The following is a 19,125-nucleotide window of genomic DNA, read 5'->3' on the forward strand; positions in this document are numbered from 1 at the left end:
GAAACCTGCACTCCCATGTTTATTGCATTACTATTCACAATAGCCAGGATTTGAGAGCAACCTAAGTGTCCATCAGCAAGTAAGTGGATGAAGAAATTGTGATGCATATACACAATGGAGTACTATTCATCTGTAAAAAAATGAGATCCTGTCATTTGCAACAACAAAAATGCAACTGGAGGAGATTATATTAAGTGAAATAAGCCAGGCACAGAAAGACAAACTTCACGTTTCTCTCATATTTGTGGGAGCTAAAAAATGAAAACAATTGGACTTATGGAGATAGACAGTAGAATGACATTTACCGGAGGCCGGAAAGTGTAGTGGGGTGGCAGAGGTAGAAGTGGAGATGGTTAATGGATACAAAAATATATAGTTAGATAGAATGAATATCATCTAGTATTTGATTACACAACAGGGTGACTACAGTCAACAACAGTTTATTGCACATTTAAAAATAACTAAAAAGGTATAACTGGATTGTTTGTAACACAAAGAAAGGATAAATTTTTGAGGTGATAGATACCCCATTTACCCTAATGCGATTATTATCCATTGTATGCCTATGTCAAAATATCTCATACACCCTGTAAATATATACATCTACTATGTGCCACTCAAATTAAAAATAACTGCTTTTTTCTCCTCTTTTATATTTTCTTCCCAGCACAGAAAACTGTATTCTCCCATTGGCTCCCCAGGACAACAAGTTTCATACACAACCAAGAGCTAAGCTCCTTTGGCAGTGTTGCTTCCTTTGCCTCTCTAGTAAACTATCTTCCTCACTGAAGTCTTTATAAATTTAGTGGCATAATTTCATATTTTGAGACTCATTAGAGTTGGCTATGTTAGAATCTGTCAATATGTTACAGCAGAAAGCTTTCATGTGATGCAGCTTCACATAAAAGCTGAAAATTTCAGATTTTAAAAATCTCACAAATTTTTTCTGTGTCCATTTATGTTTACCACTTATACCTGTGATATTGTGATTTGCAGTAAGACATAAATATTTTGGTTTTTATCTCTAAAAAAAAAAACAAATTAAAAATAAGTAAAAATTAAGATTAAATACATTTTAAAAATAAAACTAAAAAATCCAGGACTATCAACTTGGCTTTATTTAAGTTGAATGCAATGTTAAATCCTCTGGGATAGGATATGGAGAAAAGTAAAAGGAATGTGAGCCCCAAGCCTTGAGGAAGAACTCAACTGTTAGCAATAACTAAAGCCAACCCTCATTAAGCATTTACTATGTGCTGGGTCCTGTTCTTAGAGCTTTACATGCAGTAACTCTTTTAATTCTTAAATACACATGAGATTAATACTGTTATATATGTGTGTAAAAGTGTGTGTATATATATATTCTTATATATAATTGTATTATATATATAAAATAATATATATACTTATGCACACACACCCATATATAGTGTGTGTATATATATAGCTCTGTGAAACCACTTGTAAATTTTTTGAATAGGCTAAGTTATGGCAGATGCAACAGGTTGGGCACTGGAAATATAAAGATAAACTAGATATAGTTCAGTTTTCTATGACCTCACACCAGTGGGAGTGGGAGGAGGAGATAGATGTAAATAGTCATACTTCTATTTTTGTATGACTTAGTAAGTTGAATCACTGTCAATTACTGTGGAGTTCTATTGCAAGATGAATCACTTTGCTAGGGGTAAGACGATGTAATACTTTAGTTTATTCATGGAGGAAGAGTATATTCCAGAAGAAAAATTTTGGTAAAGGGCATTCCAGTTAGAGAAAGCAGAATGGATAAAGCCTTGAAGGAAGCAAATAGGATAGTTAGGGAATAATAAACCCTTTGGTGTGCTTACAGCCAGGCTACACAGAAGTGGGGAAAGCTGGTGAAGATGGGGTTGAGGGAGTGAAGTGAGTTGAGGCTAGAAAGGGATGTAGCAAATGTAACTGTTATTCCAGAATCCAAGTGTGCTAAAATCATAACTTTTATTTTATATAACATAATTTCCATTTTGAGTCCCTCTTCAGTAAATGTGGTAAAAACCCAATCTCAGTTGTTTTGGGGTAGGCCTCACCTTTCCCTGGGGTGTGTCTTGGAGGCCAACATAGTTTCAGATGAGTGAGAAGGCCGAGTGTTGTTCAGCATCGTTGTCTACACAGGCATTCGGTCAAGCTTTCTCATCCTCCTCTCTTAAAAGCTTTGATGTCATTCTGCTCCTTCCGTATCTCTCTAGGTCCAAGGAGACTCTTAGAAGCTGTTCTAAAGCCATCCCTTCAACTCACTACACATTTCCTTTTCTGAGGTCTTGCTCTAGGGTCTGCTTAGGTGGCAGGAGGCAGGTTTCTTTTTCCTGGACCCTCCAGTGCCTATGTAGTCAGCAATTCTCAACTGCTTATTTCCTCAGCATGTGGAAAATATTTTTTCAATCTAAAGGGTGGAGCTTAATCTCATAAAATTTAAACAAAATATTCTGTCATGCTCAGTTTCCTCTTCAACCCTCAAAGGCATAGGCTTTGGGAATATAAAAGCCAAGAAGAAACCTACACAGTACATATATATATATTTTTAATGCAGCAGCAGCCCTCTCTGAAGACAGTGACTGCACAGTGATCTAGCTTCTGAAATGAGGAGATAGGTGTGGGGATAAAGAAAATATCTGGTAATCATTGTTGGTGCTTCAGACATATTTTCTTTCATGTGTATATTGTGGCAAAATTGCAAAGGAACTAATGTGATGTACCTTGGATCTTGATCTTTATCCTTTATGTAGTGGACTGTTATTGAAGGTTATCAATGGAAGCACTATGATTATATTTTTGCTTTCAAATATAAAATCTGGGGACAATCTGAAGACCTAACTGGGGCGGAAAGATTAGTTATAGTAGTCTTGTTTCAGGAGAAGTAAGAAATGATGAGGACTTGAACCAGAGCATTAACTGTGAAGAGAGAGAGGATTTGAATAGTGCTAGATAGATTTTGGAGTCACTGAAGCTGTGAAAGTGGCTGAGGTCAGCCTGGAGCCTGCATAGAGTTCTGGGAAACACCCGTGTATAGGAAAGAGGGAGAACATAGGGGTCAATACTGAGACTAAGGGAGAAGCATCAGAGTGGTAGAAGTAAAAGAACCAGGGTAATAAGCTCCTACACACTGGTGATAACCTTCAATGACAGTCCACTGCATAAAGGATGATGGTTTTATTAATGGGAGTTCCCCTGCATGTGCCCTCTTGACTGTCACCATGTAAGACATGCTTTTGCCCCTCCTTTGCCTTCTGCCATGATTGTGAGGCCTCCCCAGCCATGTGAAACTGTGAGTCCATAAAACCTCTTTTTCTTTATAAATTACCCAGTCTCAGGTATGTTTTTATTAACAGCATACTAACAGACTAATATAGTTACATAGGTAAACGTGTGTCATGGGTTTTTTTTGTTTTGTTTTGTTTTTTTTTGTACAGATTACTTCATCACCCAGGTATTAAGCCTAGTACCTACTAGTTTTTTTCCTGATTCTCTCCCTCCCCCACCCTCCACACTCCAAAAGGCTCCAGTGTGTGTTGTTCCCCTCTGTGTGTCCATGTGTTCTCATCATTTAACTCCTACTTATAAGTGAGAACATGGTATTTGGTTTTCTCTTCCTGTGTTAGATTGCTAAGGATAATGGCCTCCGGCTTCATCCATGTCCCTACAAAGGGCATGATCTCATTCTTTTTTATGGCTGCAGAGTATTCCATGGCGTCTATGTACCACATTTTCTTTATCCAGTCTGTCATTGATTGGCATTTAGGTTGATTCCGTGTCTTTGCTATTGTGAATAGTGCTACAATGAACATATGCATGCATGTGTCTTTATAATAGAAGTATTTATACTTCTTTGTTGAATGCCTGATTTTTATTTGGACTGGTACAATTTGACAGGCGAAGCACAAATAAAAGGAACTTGGTGCTAGACTTGCTTTCTATGTATTTTGATGGTTGAAGCTATAGGTATGGTATAATTGGACATACAAACATAAAGGAGGCAATTTTGACCTTGAACAAAGTTGTTTACTTTTTGAGCTATTTAGAAATGACCGTAGACTTAGAAGACATCATTGCTGAAGAACATTTGTTTAAATTATCTTGGTTTCTTATCTTGAGAATTGAGAAAACTGGTAAAAGCAATGAGTAGAAAACATATATTTAGTTAGACTTGGAAAATGGTCTTGATTTGGTAGTGACATACTGGCAACAATTAATACTATATAGAGACATTTCCTGGTAAATAGAGAAGATAGATAATGTAAGGTTTCCCAAGATTGATTTGGAGAAAAATCCTCACGTGACTATTCAGTGTCCTGTTTCATTTTTGAAAATGTGGAGCAGAAGACATCTCACAACTGATTTAAATAAAAATTCAATCTGAAAATGTTTATTGTTGTATTGACATAAGGCAAAGCAGTCAAGAATACCTCTTGCATGTTTTGCTATGCTTCTGCATCTCTTTGTTTCTTCCTTACTTTCTGTCTTACCCTTTAATGGAGTTTTCTCCAGGATTCTGTGCTTGGCCTGCTGTTTTCTCCTTATCTGCTGGCCTGTCCTTATGGGTAAGGAGAAATGGATTTAGCTATGGCCTCCAGCACATGAATCTTGAATCTTTAGATCTGAACTCTCTAAAACTGGAAAGTTACAGTCTGAATACTTATTGGACATCTGCAATTGAATGTGCCAGGCACTGCAAAACAAAAATGTTCAAGACCAAACTAATAATCTCTCCTCTGACCAGAGCAGGTCTTTTTGCTGAATTCTTATTTCCCACCATGACACTAGCATTCTCCAAATGCTTAGGCTTGCTGTTTTGATAATTTTTAAAAGTTTTTATTCTCTCTACTTCTATTCTATCAGTTGCTAAGTCCTGTAACTTCTTGCTCTATAAATCTTGTAAGTATGTGCTTTCTTTTCTATTCTCATTTATACTCTCTTTCCCTACATAGTTATAGTAGCTCAAGTCTCTTAGTCTCTCCACATTCCAGTTAATCGTATACATTGCTGGTGGCTAAACTCTCATAAAACATACTTCTAATTATATCCTATTTTGCTCAAAGCTGTCGAATGACTGCTGGTCTGTTTTCTTGCACCATACCTGCAGGACCCAGATTATCTTTCCAGCTACATAACCACCTTCCTCCATCCACACAACATACTTCCTCCCCATGTCAAAAACAGACTTACGCATTCTTCAAACTTGCCGTTGACTTTTGTCTATATTGTTCACCTTGCTAGAAATATTTTTTCCCCTCTTTTCCATACCTGTTGAAATCAGACTCATCTGAAACAGGCCCTTTCATTTTAACATAACTTTTTGCAGTCTCAATTGTGATAATTCCTAGAAAATATTTACTCTTTGTACATTTATAACATATGTGTATAAGTATGTTTAACACAGCATTGCTTGTAACAGTAAAATATTGGAAACAAGTGAAATAGTTGCAACATTGAAAAAAATAGATATACACATTTATATACTGATAGGAAAAAATTTGGTCACTGAATGTGAACTATGACTCCATTGTTAGAAAATAAGTGTGAATTTGTGTGTATCTACATGCATACATAAAAGAAAATCTGAAAATGTACACACCAAATGTTGAACAGTGCTTGTGTGTGTGTGTGTCTGTGTGTTAGGGGTAAAGTTATGAAATACTTTTATAGTGTACTTTTTGTCTCAAAAATGTTAGCATTTGCTAATATTGGGTGATGAGCTCACTGATGTTTATTACACTGTTCTTTGTATTTGATGTTTTTAAATAAGAATAAAACTGGAAAAATGCAGTGTTAGATTTTAAATATGTACCTTAGTGTGCAATGGCATTTATCAGGACAAGAGATTTTTCTTTTATGGGATCTTGGAGTGATATTCCAAAAAATATTTTAATTCAAGAACACTGATATTTCTGCTGACAGACTACCTCTTACCAAATGTGGGTTTCTTCTTGCAAATAAACATCATTGAATTAGCGTATATGTGGTTGCACACAGTCAGCAGAGAAATATTTGAATGAATGCCATAATGCTTACACACAATTAAAACTGAGTCAGCTTGACGTATTTTTGTGTAAATCATTAAGTGAAATGAGTTTGATTCATTTTTACATGTTTATTTTTAATGGAGACTAAAGAGACATAAATGGTATGTGTTTGTTTTGTGGTGGTCTAGGTAATATCACTGATATAGGGCCCTTCATCAATCTGGAGGAAGAGATGACCAGGTAATTAGACATTCTACTTACTATTGTTAAGCTTTTCTATATTCATCAAGTTGTAGAAATGTTTAAAATTTTGCATTATCATCATAGAAATTTTGAGGAGAACAATACTCTTGTTAGTTTTTAGGAGGATATGTGTAGATTTTTTAAGAAAAGAATTGGCTGCATAAGGTATGCAAAAGTTAGGGTTAAGCTTAAAATAGACATTGATCAATATAGAATATCATATTAATATATAAGGAAATTAGAAGAGTTTAAAGTAGCCTTTTAAAATGTAGTTGAATTAAGAATCATTATTTTCTGTAAAATATATGTGCTAGGTGTGGTGGCACATACCTACAGTCCTAGCTACTTGGGAGGCTGATGTGAGAGGATCGCTTGAGCCCAGGAGTTCAAAGCTGCAGTGAGCTATGATCACATCACTGCACTCCAGCCTGGGGGAAAGAGCAGAACACTGTCCCCCACCAAAAAAAAATATATATATATATATTAGAGAGAGAGAATAATTATTTTCAATGGCTTATAATTCTTAATTTGTTTCCTGGATGTTTTCAGACATGACATGATAATGAAAGCAGCCAAAAGGAATTTTTTTTAACTCAACATCTGATTCTGAACAATAAAATAAAACATCCCAGAATAAATATAGTCACTCTATTCTTAACTCACACTGGGGAATCTTTTGGTTAATGATTTACATATATTGAAGTTTATTCCCCAGAACAGCTTATAACAGATGTCCAAAGGTACATGTAGGTGAATCAGAAGAAAATTATTCTACATTATGGTGTAAATGATCTGGTACATTTAAAAAAAAATAGATACCTTTTTTGCTGGAGTGCAGTGGTACAATCTCGGCTCACTACAACCTTCAATTCCCGGGTCCAAGCGATTCTTGTGCCTCAGCTTCCCAAGTGACTGGGTTTACAGGCATGTGCCACTGGGTTTACAGGCGGGTGCCACTACACCAGCTAATTTTTACATTTTTAGTAGAGGCGGAGTTTCATCATGTTGCCCAGGCTGGCCTTGAATTTCTGACCTCAGGTGATTCACCCGCCTTGGCCTCCCAAAGTGCTGGGATTACAGGTGTGAGCCACCGTGCCCTGCCGAAAATGGAGACACTTGATAATATTTTGAAAGTCAAGGAGTAAATACCTCCAAATATTCCTGTGGAGAGGCATTGTTTTTTACATTGGGGAAAATGAAACAGAATGTCTTTTAATCATGTACATGCTTTTGAGTAAACATACACTGACAGTTTAAAATACATTAACTTCTTCTCAAAGCATGAGTTCTACTTGTGATGTGGGGTTTCCATTAGCTATCTCTTGCTATATAATGAACACTTAGACAGAATACTATTTCTTGCTGTATCATGAACACTTAGATAGTAATTAATGATTGAGTTATCTGTTAACTAAAACTTAGTGCTTTAATTACATCTTCCTTGATAAATGCATTGTAAGTTACAAGGTAGAGATTGGGGAAGACTTGTTTCCCAAGATTCCTGATGGGCTGAGTACTGAATTGTGAACAGCAATGTCAGAGACTGTCTGCTTGTTACCTAGCCATCTTTATAGCTTCTGCATGATTCAAACATACAGTTTAATTTGAAGATGGTAAGTAGTGAAGTTTTAAAAGTGGGAATATTGGAATACTGTATTTCATTTTAGAATGTTTGCCTTTAACCTAAAAATTAATTGTTTACTGAAGCCCGATAATTGTTTGCGTTTTTTTTTTTTTTTTTTTTTTGAGATGGAATTTTGCTCTGTCTCCCAGGTTGGAGTGTAGTGACACGATCTCTGCGCACTGCAACTTCTGCCTTCCGGGTTCAAGCGATTCTCCTGCCTCAGCCTCCTGAGTTACTGGGATTACACGTGTGCACCACTACACCCAGCTAATTTTTCTTTTTCTTTTTTCTTTTTTTTTTGTGTTTTTAGTAGAGACAGGATTTCACCGTGTTGGTCAGGCTGGTCTCAAACTCCTGACCTCGTGATCCGCCCACCTTGGCCTCCCAGAGTTCTGGGATTACAGGCGTTAATTTTTTTTTTTTTTTTTTTTTTTTTTTTTTTGAGATGGAGTCTCACTCTGTCACCCAAGCTGGAGTGCAGTGGCATGATCTCGGCTCACAGCAACCTCTGCCTCCCAGGCTCAAGCGATTCTTCTGCTTCAGCCTCCCAAGTAGCTGGGACTACAGTCGCATGCCACCATGCCCGGCTAATTTTTTTTGTATTTTTTGTAGAGACAGGACTTCACCATATTGGCCAAGCTGGTCTTGAACTCCTGACCTTGTGATCTGTCTGCCTCGGCCTCCCAAAGTGCTGGGATTACAGGCGTGAGCCACCATGCCCAGCCTGTTTGCTTTTTTAAATATGAAAACTCAGAGCAAGGAAACATTAATTCAGAATTTCTAGATTGATCAAGGGTCTGTTGTTAAGGCAATGCTCATGTTTTTTAGTACTAGAATTTAAATTGGAAGGGCCACTATTTGATTTGTTAAGCATTTTAGGATAACTCACGATGGCCAGTTGGGCAAATGAAATAAAACTATGTTTTAACATTTTCAGTTGTCTCTTGGCATCTAAAATACTAGATTAATAGCCTAAGGGATAATCCCTAGCCCAAAAGGCCAAGGGATTATTTCCATTTCTTGATCTCACTTTCTGACAAGTTCTGTCACTTCTTTTCATCTCCAATGTACAGAGACCAACCCAGTGCACTCATCAACTAATGCTAATGTAATAAAAGTAGACAGTATTACAGTGGTAGGTCTTACCTGATGCTGTGATTCCCCAATACACCACACCATCTTTCACAGTAACTGGCATTCTCTGAGTGCTTACTATGTGCTGGGCATTGGTCCAAGTATATTTCATGCATGAGTATTTTTATCTCTGTTTTACTAATTAGAAAACTGAGGCTTAGAAAAGTTGAGCAGCTTGCCTAAGATTACATAGCAGTGAAGTGAAGAGCTGGGATTTGAGCCAAAGCAGAAACCATTCTTAACCATTTCGCCATAGTGGTGCAGACGTAGTTGGATGGTGACTATCAACTCTGCTGGTTACAGCCCCTTCTTATTTGTTAAGGATGGCTAGATACCCAGATAAGTGAAAAAATAGGAATGAGGGATCTCTTTGGGAAAGGTACATTGATTAGGAAACAGAGAGCATGTGCAGTATTCTTGTTTTTCAGGTATGCCTATTATTACAGTGGAATTGGTGCTGGGGTGCTGGTTGCTGCTTACATTCAGGTTTCATTTTGGTGCCTGGCAGCTGGAAGACAAATACACAAAATTAGAAAACAGTTTTTTCATGCTATAATGCGACAGGAGATAGGCTGGTTTGATGTGCACGATGTTGGGGAGCTTAACACCCGGCTTACAGAGTAAGTATTTAGTTTTATGTTGAACTTGGATGTGGTTCTTATGCTTAGTAAAATGAAATAGATGTCATCACATCTGTTAGGAGATGTTCGTGTATCACTCAAAGGTACTTATGAGACAAAATTCCTTCTAAGCAGCAACGATGTCATGTGCATCCTTTTGTTCCTAGTACCTTGACGGGCATAAGGGCAGCTGCATGACTAGCATTGAATGAAGGACTGGACTTTGCCAGAATGAAGAAATCCTCTGAGAATGTGCAGTAGAGCAAAACGAGATACTTTCTGAGGAAATTTCTGAGCAATTTGAAATTCCTAGGTTGAATACTACTTATGTACACGATGTCCATTTCCTGGGGCCATGTGTCTATGGATTTTTGTTGCTAATGACAAATCTCCTAATAGAAACTTATACCCTGCTAAATAAAACAAAGCATAGGCTCAAAATGCTCTAGCTATAAACTACCCTACACTCAAAATAGGCTTCAGAAGAAAAGTTGTTGTTTACAATTCTGACATTTATTTCTAATTCTGTCTGTTCTTTTAGTGATGTCTCCAAGATTAATGAAGGAATTGGTGACAAAATTGGAACGTTCTTTCAGTCAATGGCAACATTTTTCACTGGGTTTATAGTAGGATTTACACGTGGTTGGAAGCTAACCCTTGTGATTTTGGCCATCAGTCCTGTTCTTGGACTGTCAGCTGCTGTCTGGGCAAAGGTAGGTGAAGCCTGTGAATCCAGATTTTGAACTGCACTTTCCCCCTTCCTGCTCTCACCCTATGGAAAGGTCTTTTTACTACATGATGACTCTGATTCTGTACTTGTTACTTTTACGTTTTCCGTTCAAAATCAGCTGGATAAGCATATCCAGCCTCACTGAGTACTACCCCTGCCAAGACTCCATGCTGCTCTTGGCCATGTGATTATTTGGGGAACGGATGAGAAAGAAGAATGTAGCTCTGATATCTATCTTCTGCTTTTGTAAGAAAACAAACAAACAAAAACAAAACAAACAAACAAACAAAAAAACTTGCTGAGCTCCAAAGAACCGTGCTCTCTAGTGGATGATGCCCTATTCACATAGCAAGTAGCGACTCAAGTTTAGTGAGCAACAGATGTCCCATTCAATTAACATTTCTTTTTACTTTAATGTTTTTGGCTTTCTAGATTTTTGTTTAATTTTTAAATTGATTTTACAGTTTTGTCAGCATTCATGCATAGTTAAATTTTTGGTTATAAAATAATTTAAGAAAATAGATACTTTCTAGTCGCTAAGGACGCATATAAATCCTTAGCCTTCAGCTCTGTCTCCTGTCATGAAGGCAGAGAGGTAGAAGTGACCCTCTCTACCTCAGCACACATTTCCAGTGATCTTTTAAAACTTATTTTCCATTTCAAGGTGAACATGGTGTGAATTTTAAACTGATTTTATATGAGTGTATTTTCAGTAGAGAAATTGGCCCGGTATGTAATTTTTATGGAGTTCAGCACAACTTAGAGAAGGCAATATAAATTCATGTAGCAAAAGTAATGAATGGACAACCAAAGCCAAGCATCACACAAAATAAGTCAGGCTGTAAGTATTAAGAAACTTTAGAAATTTTAACCTTGTATAATGGATATTATTTTGTTTCTGCAAAGAATAATTATCATTTATTGAGCATTTATTGTCAGGCAAATACCTGTGTTATCTTTCTGAAGTATAGGTATTACCTCGTTTTACAGAGAAAGAAACTGAAGTTCCGAGGTGTGTGTTAATTTTTTGCTTAGAGTAACATAGAGTTCAAATAATGTTTCTGGGGATTATCAGTTAACTAAAGTATTTGGCAAAAGCTTCTTGTCAGTTGATTTTTCTGTATACTAGAATGTTAAGCAAGTTAGGTGGCAAACTCTTCACATCAGTATTTACTGAAAAACTACTTAAAACGTATTGATGTCTGATTTAAGTTAAGATTAAAAACAGACCATGAGTCAATCTTTTAATGATTAATTATGCATTGCTTCACATGCTGTTTATTTAGTAAAAGGAGCCCCAGGCTGGCTGCTAGAGACCCAAGCTTTAATCCCCACGCAGCATTACACTTTTGGTGTGATTTCAAACAAATTTCTTAAATTCTGTGGATGTCAATCATATTAAAAAAGAAATGTGGTTCACTCTGGGTCTGGGAAGCCTCTTTGTGTCTATGAGCCTGAGACTCTACCCTCAAACCTAGAGACACAGAAGCAAATAGACATGGCAGAAAAGGACCCAGTCACAGCAAGTGACCTGGCCCAGGAAGCCTCTTTTGTACTTTGTACCCAGACTGTCTTCCCAGTGCCCAGAGACACTGGGGCACTAGAGGGCATTGGTACGGGAAACCACCACACTCTTCCTCGATCTGGCAGTCTGATCTGGAAAAACCACTTTCACCCACTCAAGCAGCAGAAGCAGGGTCCAGTGGGAGCCCCAGAAGCGTCACATAAATCAAGCCAACCAAAATAATACTACAAACACTCTGAATATTAAACCACTCCTGGAACCACATCTCACAAAAGTAGGCCAATACTATCATGCTAAACTTAAATAGAGCAACTGCCTGCTAGAGTAAAGCAGGTTTATTTTATTTTAACTTTTTAAAACTTTTATTTTAAGTTCAGGGGTACAAGTGCAGGTTTGTTACATAGGAAACTTGTGTCATGGGGGTTTGTTATACAGATTATTTCATCACCCAAGTATTAACCCTAGTACCCATTAGTTATTTTTACTGACTGTTTCCCTCCTCCCACTCTGTACCCTCTAATAGGCCCCAGTGTGTGTTGTTCCCCACTATATATCCATGTGTTCTCATCATTTAGCTCCCACTTATAAGTGAGAACATGCAGTATTTAGTTTTCTGTTCCTGAGTTAGTTTGCTCAGAATAATGGCCTTCAGCTCCATCCATGTCCCTGCAAAGGACACGATCTCATTCTTTTTTTATGGCTGCATAGTATTCCATGGTGTCTATGTACCATATATGTATATCTTTTTTATCTAGTCTATCATTGATGGGCATTTAGGTTGATTCCAACCTTGTCTTGTGCCAGTTTTCAAGGGGAATGATTCCAGCTTTTGCCCATTCAGTATAATGTTAGCTGTAAGTTTGTCATAAATGGCTTTTATTATTTTGAGGTGTGTTCCTTTAATACCTTGTTTGTTGAGAGTTTTGATCATGAGTGGATGTTGCATTTTATTGAAAGCCTTTTCGCATCTATTGAGATAAGCATGTGCTTTTTGTCTTTAGTTTCTGTTTATGTGGTGAATCACATTTATTGATTTGCATCTGTTGAACCAACCTTGCATCCTGAGGACAAAGCCTACTTGATCATGGTGGATAAGCTTTTTGATGTGCTGTTGAATTCAGTTTGCCAGGATTTTGTTGAGGATTTTTGTATCAATGCTCATCAAGGATATTGGTAAAGTTTTTTGTTGTTGTATCTCTGCCAGGCTTTGGTATCAGGATTATGCTGGCCTCATAGAATGGATCAGAGGGAGTCTGTCCTCCTCAATTTTTTGGAACATTTTCAGTAGGAATGGTATCAGCTCTTCTTTTACATTTGGCAGAATTCAGCCATGAATTCATCTGGTCCTGGACTTTTTTGGGGGGTGATAAGCTATTTATTACTGCCTCAATTTCAGAACTCTTTGTTGGTCTGTTCAGGGATTCTATTTCTTCCTGGTTCAGTCTTGGGAGGATGTATGTGTCCAGTAATTTATCCATTTATTCTAGATTTTCTAGTTTATGTGCACAGAGGTGTTCATAATATTCTCTGATAGTTGTTTGTATTTCTGTGGGGTCAGTGGTAACATCCTCCTTGTCATTTCTGATTGTGTTTATTTGAATCTCCTCTCTTGTCTTTTTTATTAGTCTAGCTAGTAGTCTGTCCATTTTATTAATTTTGTAAAAACACCAGCTCCTGGATTCGTTGATCTTTTGAATGGTTTTTCTTGTCTCAGTCTCCTTTAGTTCAGCTCTGATTTTGGTTATTTCTTGTCTTCTGCTAGCCTTGGAATTTGTTTGCTCTTGGTTCTCCAGTTCTTTTAGTCGTGATGTTAGGTTATCAACGAGGTCTTTCTAACCTTTTGGTGTGGGCATTTAGTGCTATAAATTTACCTCTTAACACTACAGTAAGGCATATTTAAATAGGAGACAGAGTCTCCTAACATAATAGTCAAAATGTCCAGGTTACAATAGAAAGTTGCCTGTCATACCAAGAGTCAAGAAAATCACAACTTGAATGAGGAAAATTAGCACACAAACAAACTAACGACAATTACCTGACATCAACACTGAGATAAATCAGGTGCTGGAATTATCTGACAATGATTTTAAACAGCCATCATAAAAATTCTTTACTAATCGAACACGAATTCTTTTGAAACAATAGAAAAAAATCCTCAATGTAATAGAATTTATTAAAAAGAACAGTGAAATTAGCGAACAGAGATATACAACAACAGAAATAAGAGTCATGCTAGATGGACTTAACCTAAGCAGTTGGAGATGGCAGCATAGAATTAGTGAACCTGGAGGTTAGAACAATAGAATTCACCCATTCTGAAACAAATAAAATAATAAAAAAAAAGAACTCCAAGGACCTGAGGGACGATAACAAAAAGTCCCACATTTGTGTCATCACAGTACCAAAAGTAGAGGAAAAAGAGAGTGGAGATGAAGGAATATTTGAAGAAATAATAACTGAAAATTTCCCATGTTTGATGATGAAAGGCAATACTTCAGATCCAAGAAGCTGAGCTAATCTCAAATAGGTTAAACCAAATAAATCCATACCAAAGAATATTATAATTAGGTATTAAAAAGTGAAGACAAGATAGAAATCTTGAAATCAGCCAGAGAAAAACAGTGCATTTTTATAGGGTAATATAATACCAATTTAGATGACAACATACTTCTCACCTGAAGCCACAAAGGCCAGAAGTGACACAATATTATTCAAGTGCTCAAATAAAAAAACTGCCAACTGTGAATATATATCTGGTGAGACTAGCCTTCAGGAATGAGGAGGAAGTAAAAACAGTCTCAGATCAAAGTTTCACTAGCATGCCTACTTGTGAAAGATGGGCTAAATAAAATTTTTCTAACAAAAAGGGAATAATAAAAGAAATATTGAAGCATCAGGAAAGGGAAGGCAAGGGAACAACAGAAAGAGCAGAAATATGGGCATATACAATAGACTTTCCTTTGCCCCATGAGATTCATAAATCATATTTGATGATTGAACCACAAATCATATGTGGTAGAATGTTGATACCATAGACTGTTGTAAGTCACATATGAATATTGCAATACTCAGATAAGCCACTATAAAACTCCTGCAAAAATATGTATTCAAAAATACTGTAAACTCAGCAAGATTGAATCCTAAAATTTGATAAGTAACCTACAGGAAGGCAAGAAAAGAGACACAGAGGATGGAAACCAGAGGAAACAAATAGAAAACAAATAATGAAATGGTATACTTAAGTGCTAACATATCATTAACTACCTTAAATGTAAATGGTATAAATGTACCAATCATAGGAAAAATTGGCAGTGTGTTAAAAAAAAATGAGTGAACTATATGCTGCTTACAATAATCTTCAAATTCAACAACATAGGTAGAGTAGAAGTAAAGGTATGGAAAAAGATATACCATACAAACATTACTTTTTTACAAGGAGTGGCTATATTAATATTAAATAATGTGACTTCAAAGCAAAAAAAAATTGCTAGAGAAAAGAAAACTATTATGTAATGATTAAAAGAACAATCCACCAAGAAGACAAAATGACCCAAATGCACATGCCCCTAATAACATAGCCTCAAATAGAGATAAAATAAAACTGAGAGTTTTTATTTCTTTATTATAATTTTATTCAACTGAGAGTTGAAGGGGGAAATAGATAAATCCACCATTATAGTTGGAGACTTCAGCACCCTCCCTTAGCAACTGATGGAACAAGTAGACCGAAAATCATCTAGGATGTGAAAAATCAGAATAACACAATCAACCAACAGGATCTAATTGGCATTTATAGAATATTCTACCCAACAACATCAGGATACACATTAATCTTTTTTGTTGTTGTTAAGTACCCGTGAAACATTAATCAACATAGATCATATCATAAGCCATAAAACAAACCTCAATAAACTTAAAAGAATTGATATCATAAAGTGTGTTTTTTCTAAGTGGCATCAAACTAGAAACCAAAATTGGAAAGATAAGGAAATCTCTAAAGAGGGGACTAAAACAATACACCTTTAAATAACCCATGGATTCTTAAAGGAAATTAAAAATACATAGAAAACATATAAAATATTTGGGTAGAGCTGAAGAAGTACTAAGAGAGAAATTTATCACATTAATGTGTATACTTTAGAAATGAGGAAAGGTCTCAAATCAATAACCTAAGTTCCTACCTCAACAAAGTAGAAAATAACCTATTGGAAAGTTGAGTGTTCATTTGAAGACTCCCGTATATGGACATTAAATAAATTTGTATATTCTTTCTCCTGTTGATCAATTGGCTTCATGCCAATAATTTTTCAGTGGTGGTTAGAGTCACTCTTCTCTCCTGACAGTCATAATGAAAGAGAACCCAGGATACTGATCCATTGGCAAAAAGGGCTAAGAGCTGACCCCAAGACTATATTGTTACACTCTACTTTTAAAAATTAAATAAATAGGCTGGTGATCAAGATGGCTGGGTAGACACAGCCAGGAAATGCCTCTTCCACTGACAGAAACCAAAATATCAAGTAAACCTTCACACTCTGAACAGATCTTTTGAGAGAAAACACTGAAAGTTAATAGAGAAGCAACACAGATACTGAGGCTGAAGAGAGATGAAGCTGAGATGCTCGCACTCTGAGTGCAAGGACCAGCTCCCAGCCCTGAAATAGTCCTAAGGAAGTGGTGAGTGAAGGAACTGCAGGGTGCCACACTCCTGTTGTGGACCTCTGAGATCCTAACATGACCCCCATAGATATTTGAATTGGCAGAGCAACTGCCCGGAGATTAAGTAGAGGCAGAGCTCAAACCTGAGTGGGGCCCAGAAGGTTCTGTGTATGGGGAAACTCCAGTAAAATGTGACCTTAGGAACCCATACCCATGGCTCTTCGTCTTGCTCTGAGTGACTCTAGACACTGCTGAGCGCTGTGCCAGCAGAGAGCAGGGCTATCTTTGTCACAGGACTAAGGTGCATCTGATCTGTGCACTTTCATCTGCCATCCCCTCCCAAAGCCCCTGCCTGGCTGCTTCTGCAAAAGCATGCTCACAGCATTGCCTCCACTGCCCAGCCTGAGTGCTTTGCCAGTGGAATTGAAACACTGGACTGGCCCCAACAACATCCAGTGCTCAATCCCGAGGGGACAGAGGACAAAGCCACAGGCCTGGTCCCAACCCCCAGGATTCAAGCACACAGCTCAGGGGCATTGAGCTGAGAACTGTGGCCTGAACTTGAGTGAGGGAGGAGCCCCAACTCTCAGAACACTGAGAAGAATGAGGTGTGGGTTCATGTGCCGGCATGGGAGCTGGAAATGCTTCCCTCCACAAGATTGGTCTGGGAATGAGGTGTAGCTCATTTGCTGACCAGTCTCTGCCAGAGACTCCGACAGAGAACACCTAACAGCCCAATCATCTGAGTGCAAAAGGCTTGGGACAAAACTCAGTGGTCAGGTCTGCTACAGGGAAGACACCAGGAGACCTAGTCAGGGGGAAAACAAGCTGAGCAGTCTTCACGGCTATCTGCTGGAATAAAAACCTTGAGCCACAGGCACCACACCAGCTGCACATACATGGCACCATTCATTGCCTTGGCTGAGGATTCTCTACCCTTGATCCACTGCATTCACAAACAACCTGTAGAAATACACCACAACCCACTCTGACTCTGCCAAACACAGGACCAGTAGGTCCTTAGGGAACTCTTGGTGAATTAACCTTTGGCTTGGGCAACCCCAAGGGAGTGGGGAGCCCAACCTGCCAGCGTCTCCATTGGGGCTGGAATCATGAGCATGGTGTCAGTGATTGGAAGTGGTGCCACCAAGGCTTGGGAACAGACTTGGTGAGAGGATGATCTCTCACCTGCCGCCCATCTCGCCCTCTGTGGAATACTGTTGCAAAGGAGATGAAACACAAAAGAGACACATGGCTGAGTAAAAGCCTATCTGCTGGCCCTTACACTTAGGCATCATCTACTGGATGACAATCTGAATTACACCACTGAACAAAAATTTATTCAGCACACATCACCTGTGAAACCCAATGTAGGAATCTAGCCACAACTAAAGAATCCATACAGAACCTTGGCTCTCTGAAAGCACCAGAAATGAAGTCCATCAACTACACACAGCATATACCACAGTCAAAACTACAAGTGGAAAAGAAAAGAATATAAAAACCAAAAGCTCCATCCAAACAACAGCAACATCACAAAGATAAACACCAGCCTTCTTGGATGACGAAGAATCAGCATACGAACTCCAGCAATTCAAAAAGTCAGACCGTTCCCTTACCTCCAGATGATGACACTAGCTTCCCAACAACAGATCCTAACCAAATTGAAATGGCTGAAATGACAGAGATAGATTTGAAATCTGAATGGCAAGGAAGCTCAATGAGATTAGGAGATACTGGAAACCCAATCCAACGAAGCCAGAAAAGATGACACAGACATTTTAAGAAAGGATAAACTGAACTTCTGGAATTGAAAAATTCATTACAGGAATTTCAAAATACAGTTGAAAGCCTTGACAACAGACTAGAACAAGCAGAGGAAAGAATCTCACAGCTCACAGACCAGTCCTTTGAAACAACCCAGTAAGACAAAAATAAAGAAAAACATGTAATGAATGAACAAAATCTCTGAGAAATAAGGGATTATGTAAAGAAACCAAACCTATGACTCATTGGCATTCCTGAGAGAGAAGATGAGAGAATAAGCAACTTGGAAAACACATTTCAGGATGCAGTTCACAAAATGTCCCCAACTTCACTAGAGATGCCAGCGTGCAAATTCAAGAACTAGAGAACCCCTGCAAGATACAATACAAGACGACCATTCCCAAGACACATATTCATCAAATTTTCCAAGGTCAACAGGAAAGAAAAAACCTTAAAGGCAGCTAGAGAAAAGGATCACTTACAATGGGAACCCCATCAGGCTAGCAGTAGACTTCTCAGCAGAAGGCTTGCAAGCAAGACGAGATGAGGGTCCTATGGTCAGCCTTCTTAAAGGAAAGAAATTCCAACCAAGAATTTCATTTCCCACTAAACTAAGCTTCATAAGCAAAGGAGAAATAAAATCTTTTTCAGACAAGCAAATGCTAGTGGAATTCACTACCACTAGACCAGCCTTACAAGAGATTCTTAAGGCTAGAGATTCTAAACATAGAAACAAAAGAAAAATACCTGCTATCAGAAAAATATACTTACGTACATGCTCCAAAGACTCTATAAAGCAAGTTCACAATCAAGTCAACAAAACAGCT

At 37.7% G+C, this 19,125-nt stretch overlaps 1 protein-coding gene across 2 annotated transcripts in view; it reads left to right on the top strand.

Moving 5' to 3' along the window:
• ABCB1 (ATP-binding cassette, sub-family B (MDR/TAP), member 1) overlaps positions 1–19,125 on the top strand; it is a 218,034-nt gene that overhangs the window by 135,286 nt on the left and 63,623 nt on the right. For both annotated transcript variants that reach the window (XM_011996037.1, XM_011996038.1), the window contains exons 6-8: positions 6,185–6,236; positions 9,426–9,617; positions 10,159–10,330. In XM_011996037.1, coding sequence (XP_011851427.1) covers positions 6,185–6,236; positions 9,426–9,617; positions 10,159–10,330 — 416 coding nt within the window. The remainder of the gene's footprint in view (positions 1–6,184; positions 6,237–9,425; positions 9,618–10,158; positions 10,331–19,125) is intronic.

This window comes from Mandrillus leucophaeus, unplaced genomic scaffold, assembly GCF_000951045.1.
Source record: "Mandrillus leucophaeus isolate KB7577 unplaced genomic scaffold, Mleu.le_1.0 Scaffold50, whole genome shotgun sequence".
Classification (NCBI taxonomy): domain Eukaryota; kingdom Metazoa; phylum Chordata; class Mammalia; order Primates; family Cercopithecidae; genus Mandrillus; species Mandrillus leucophaeus.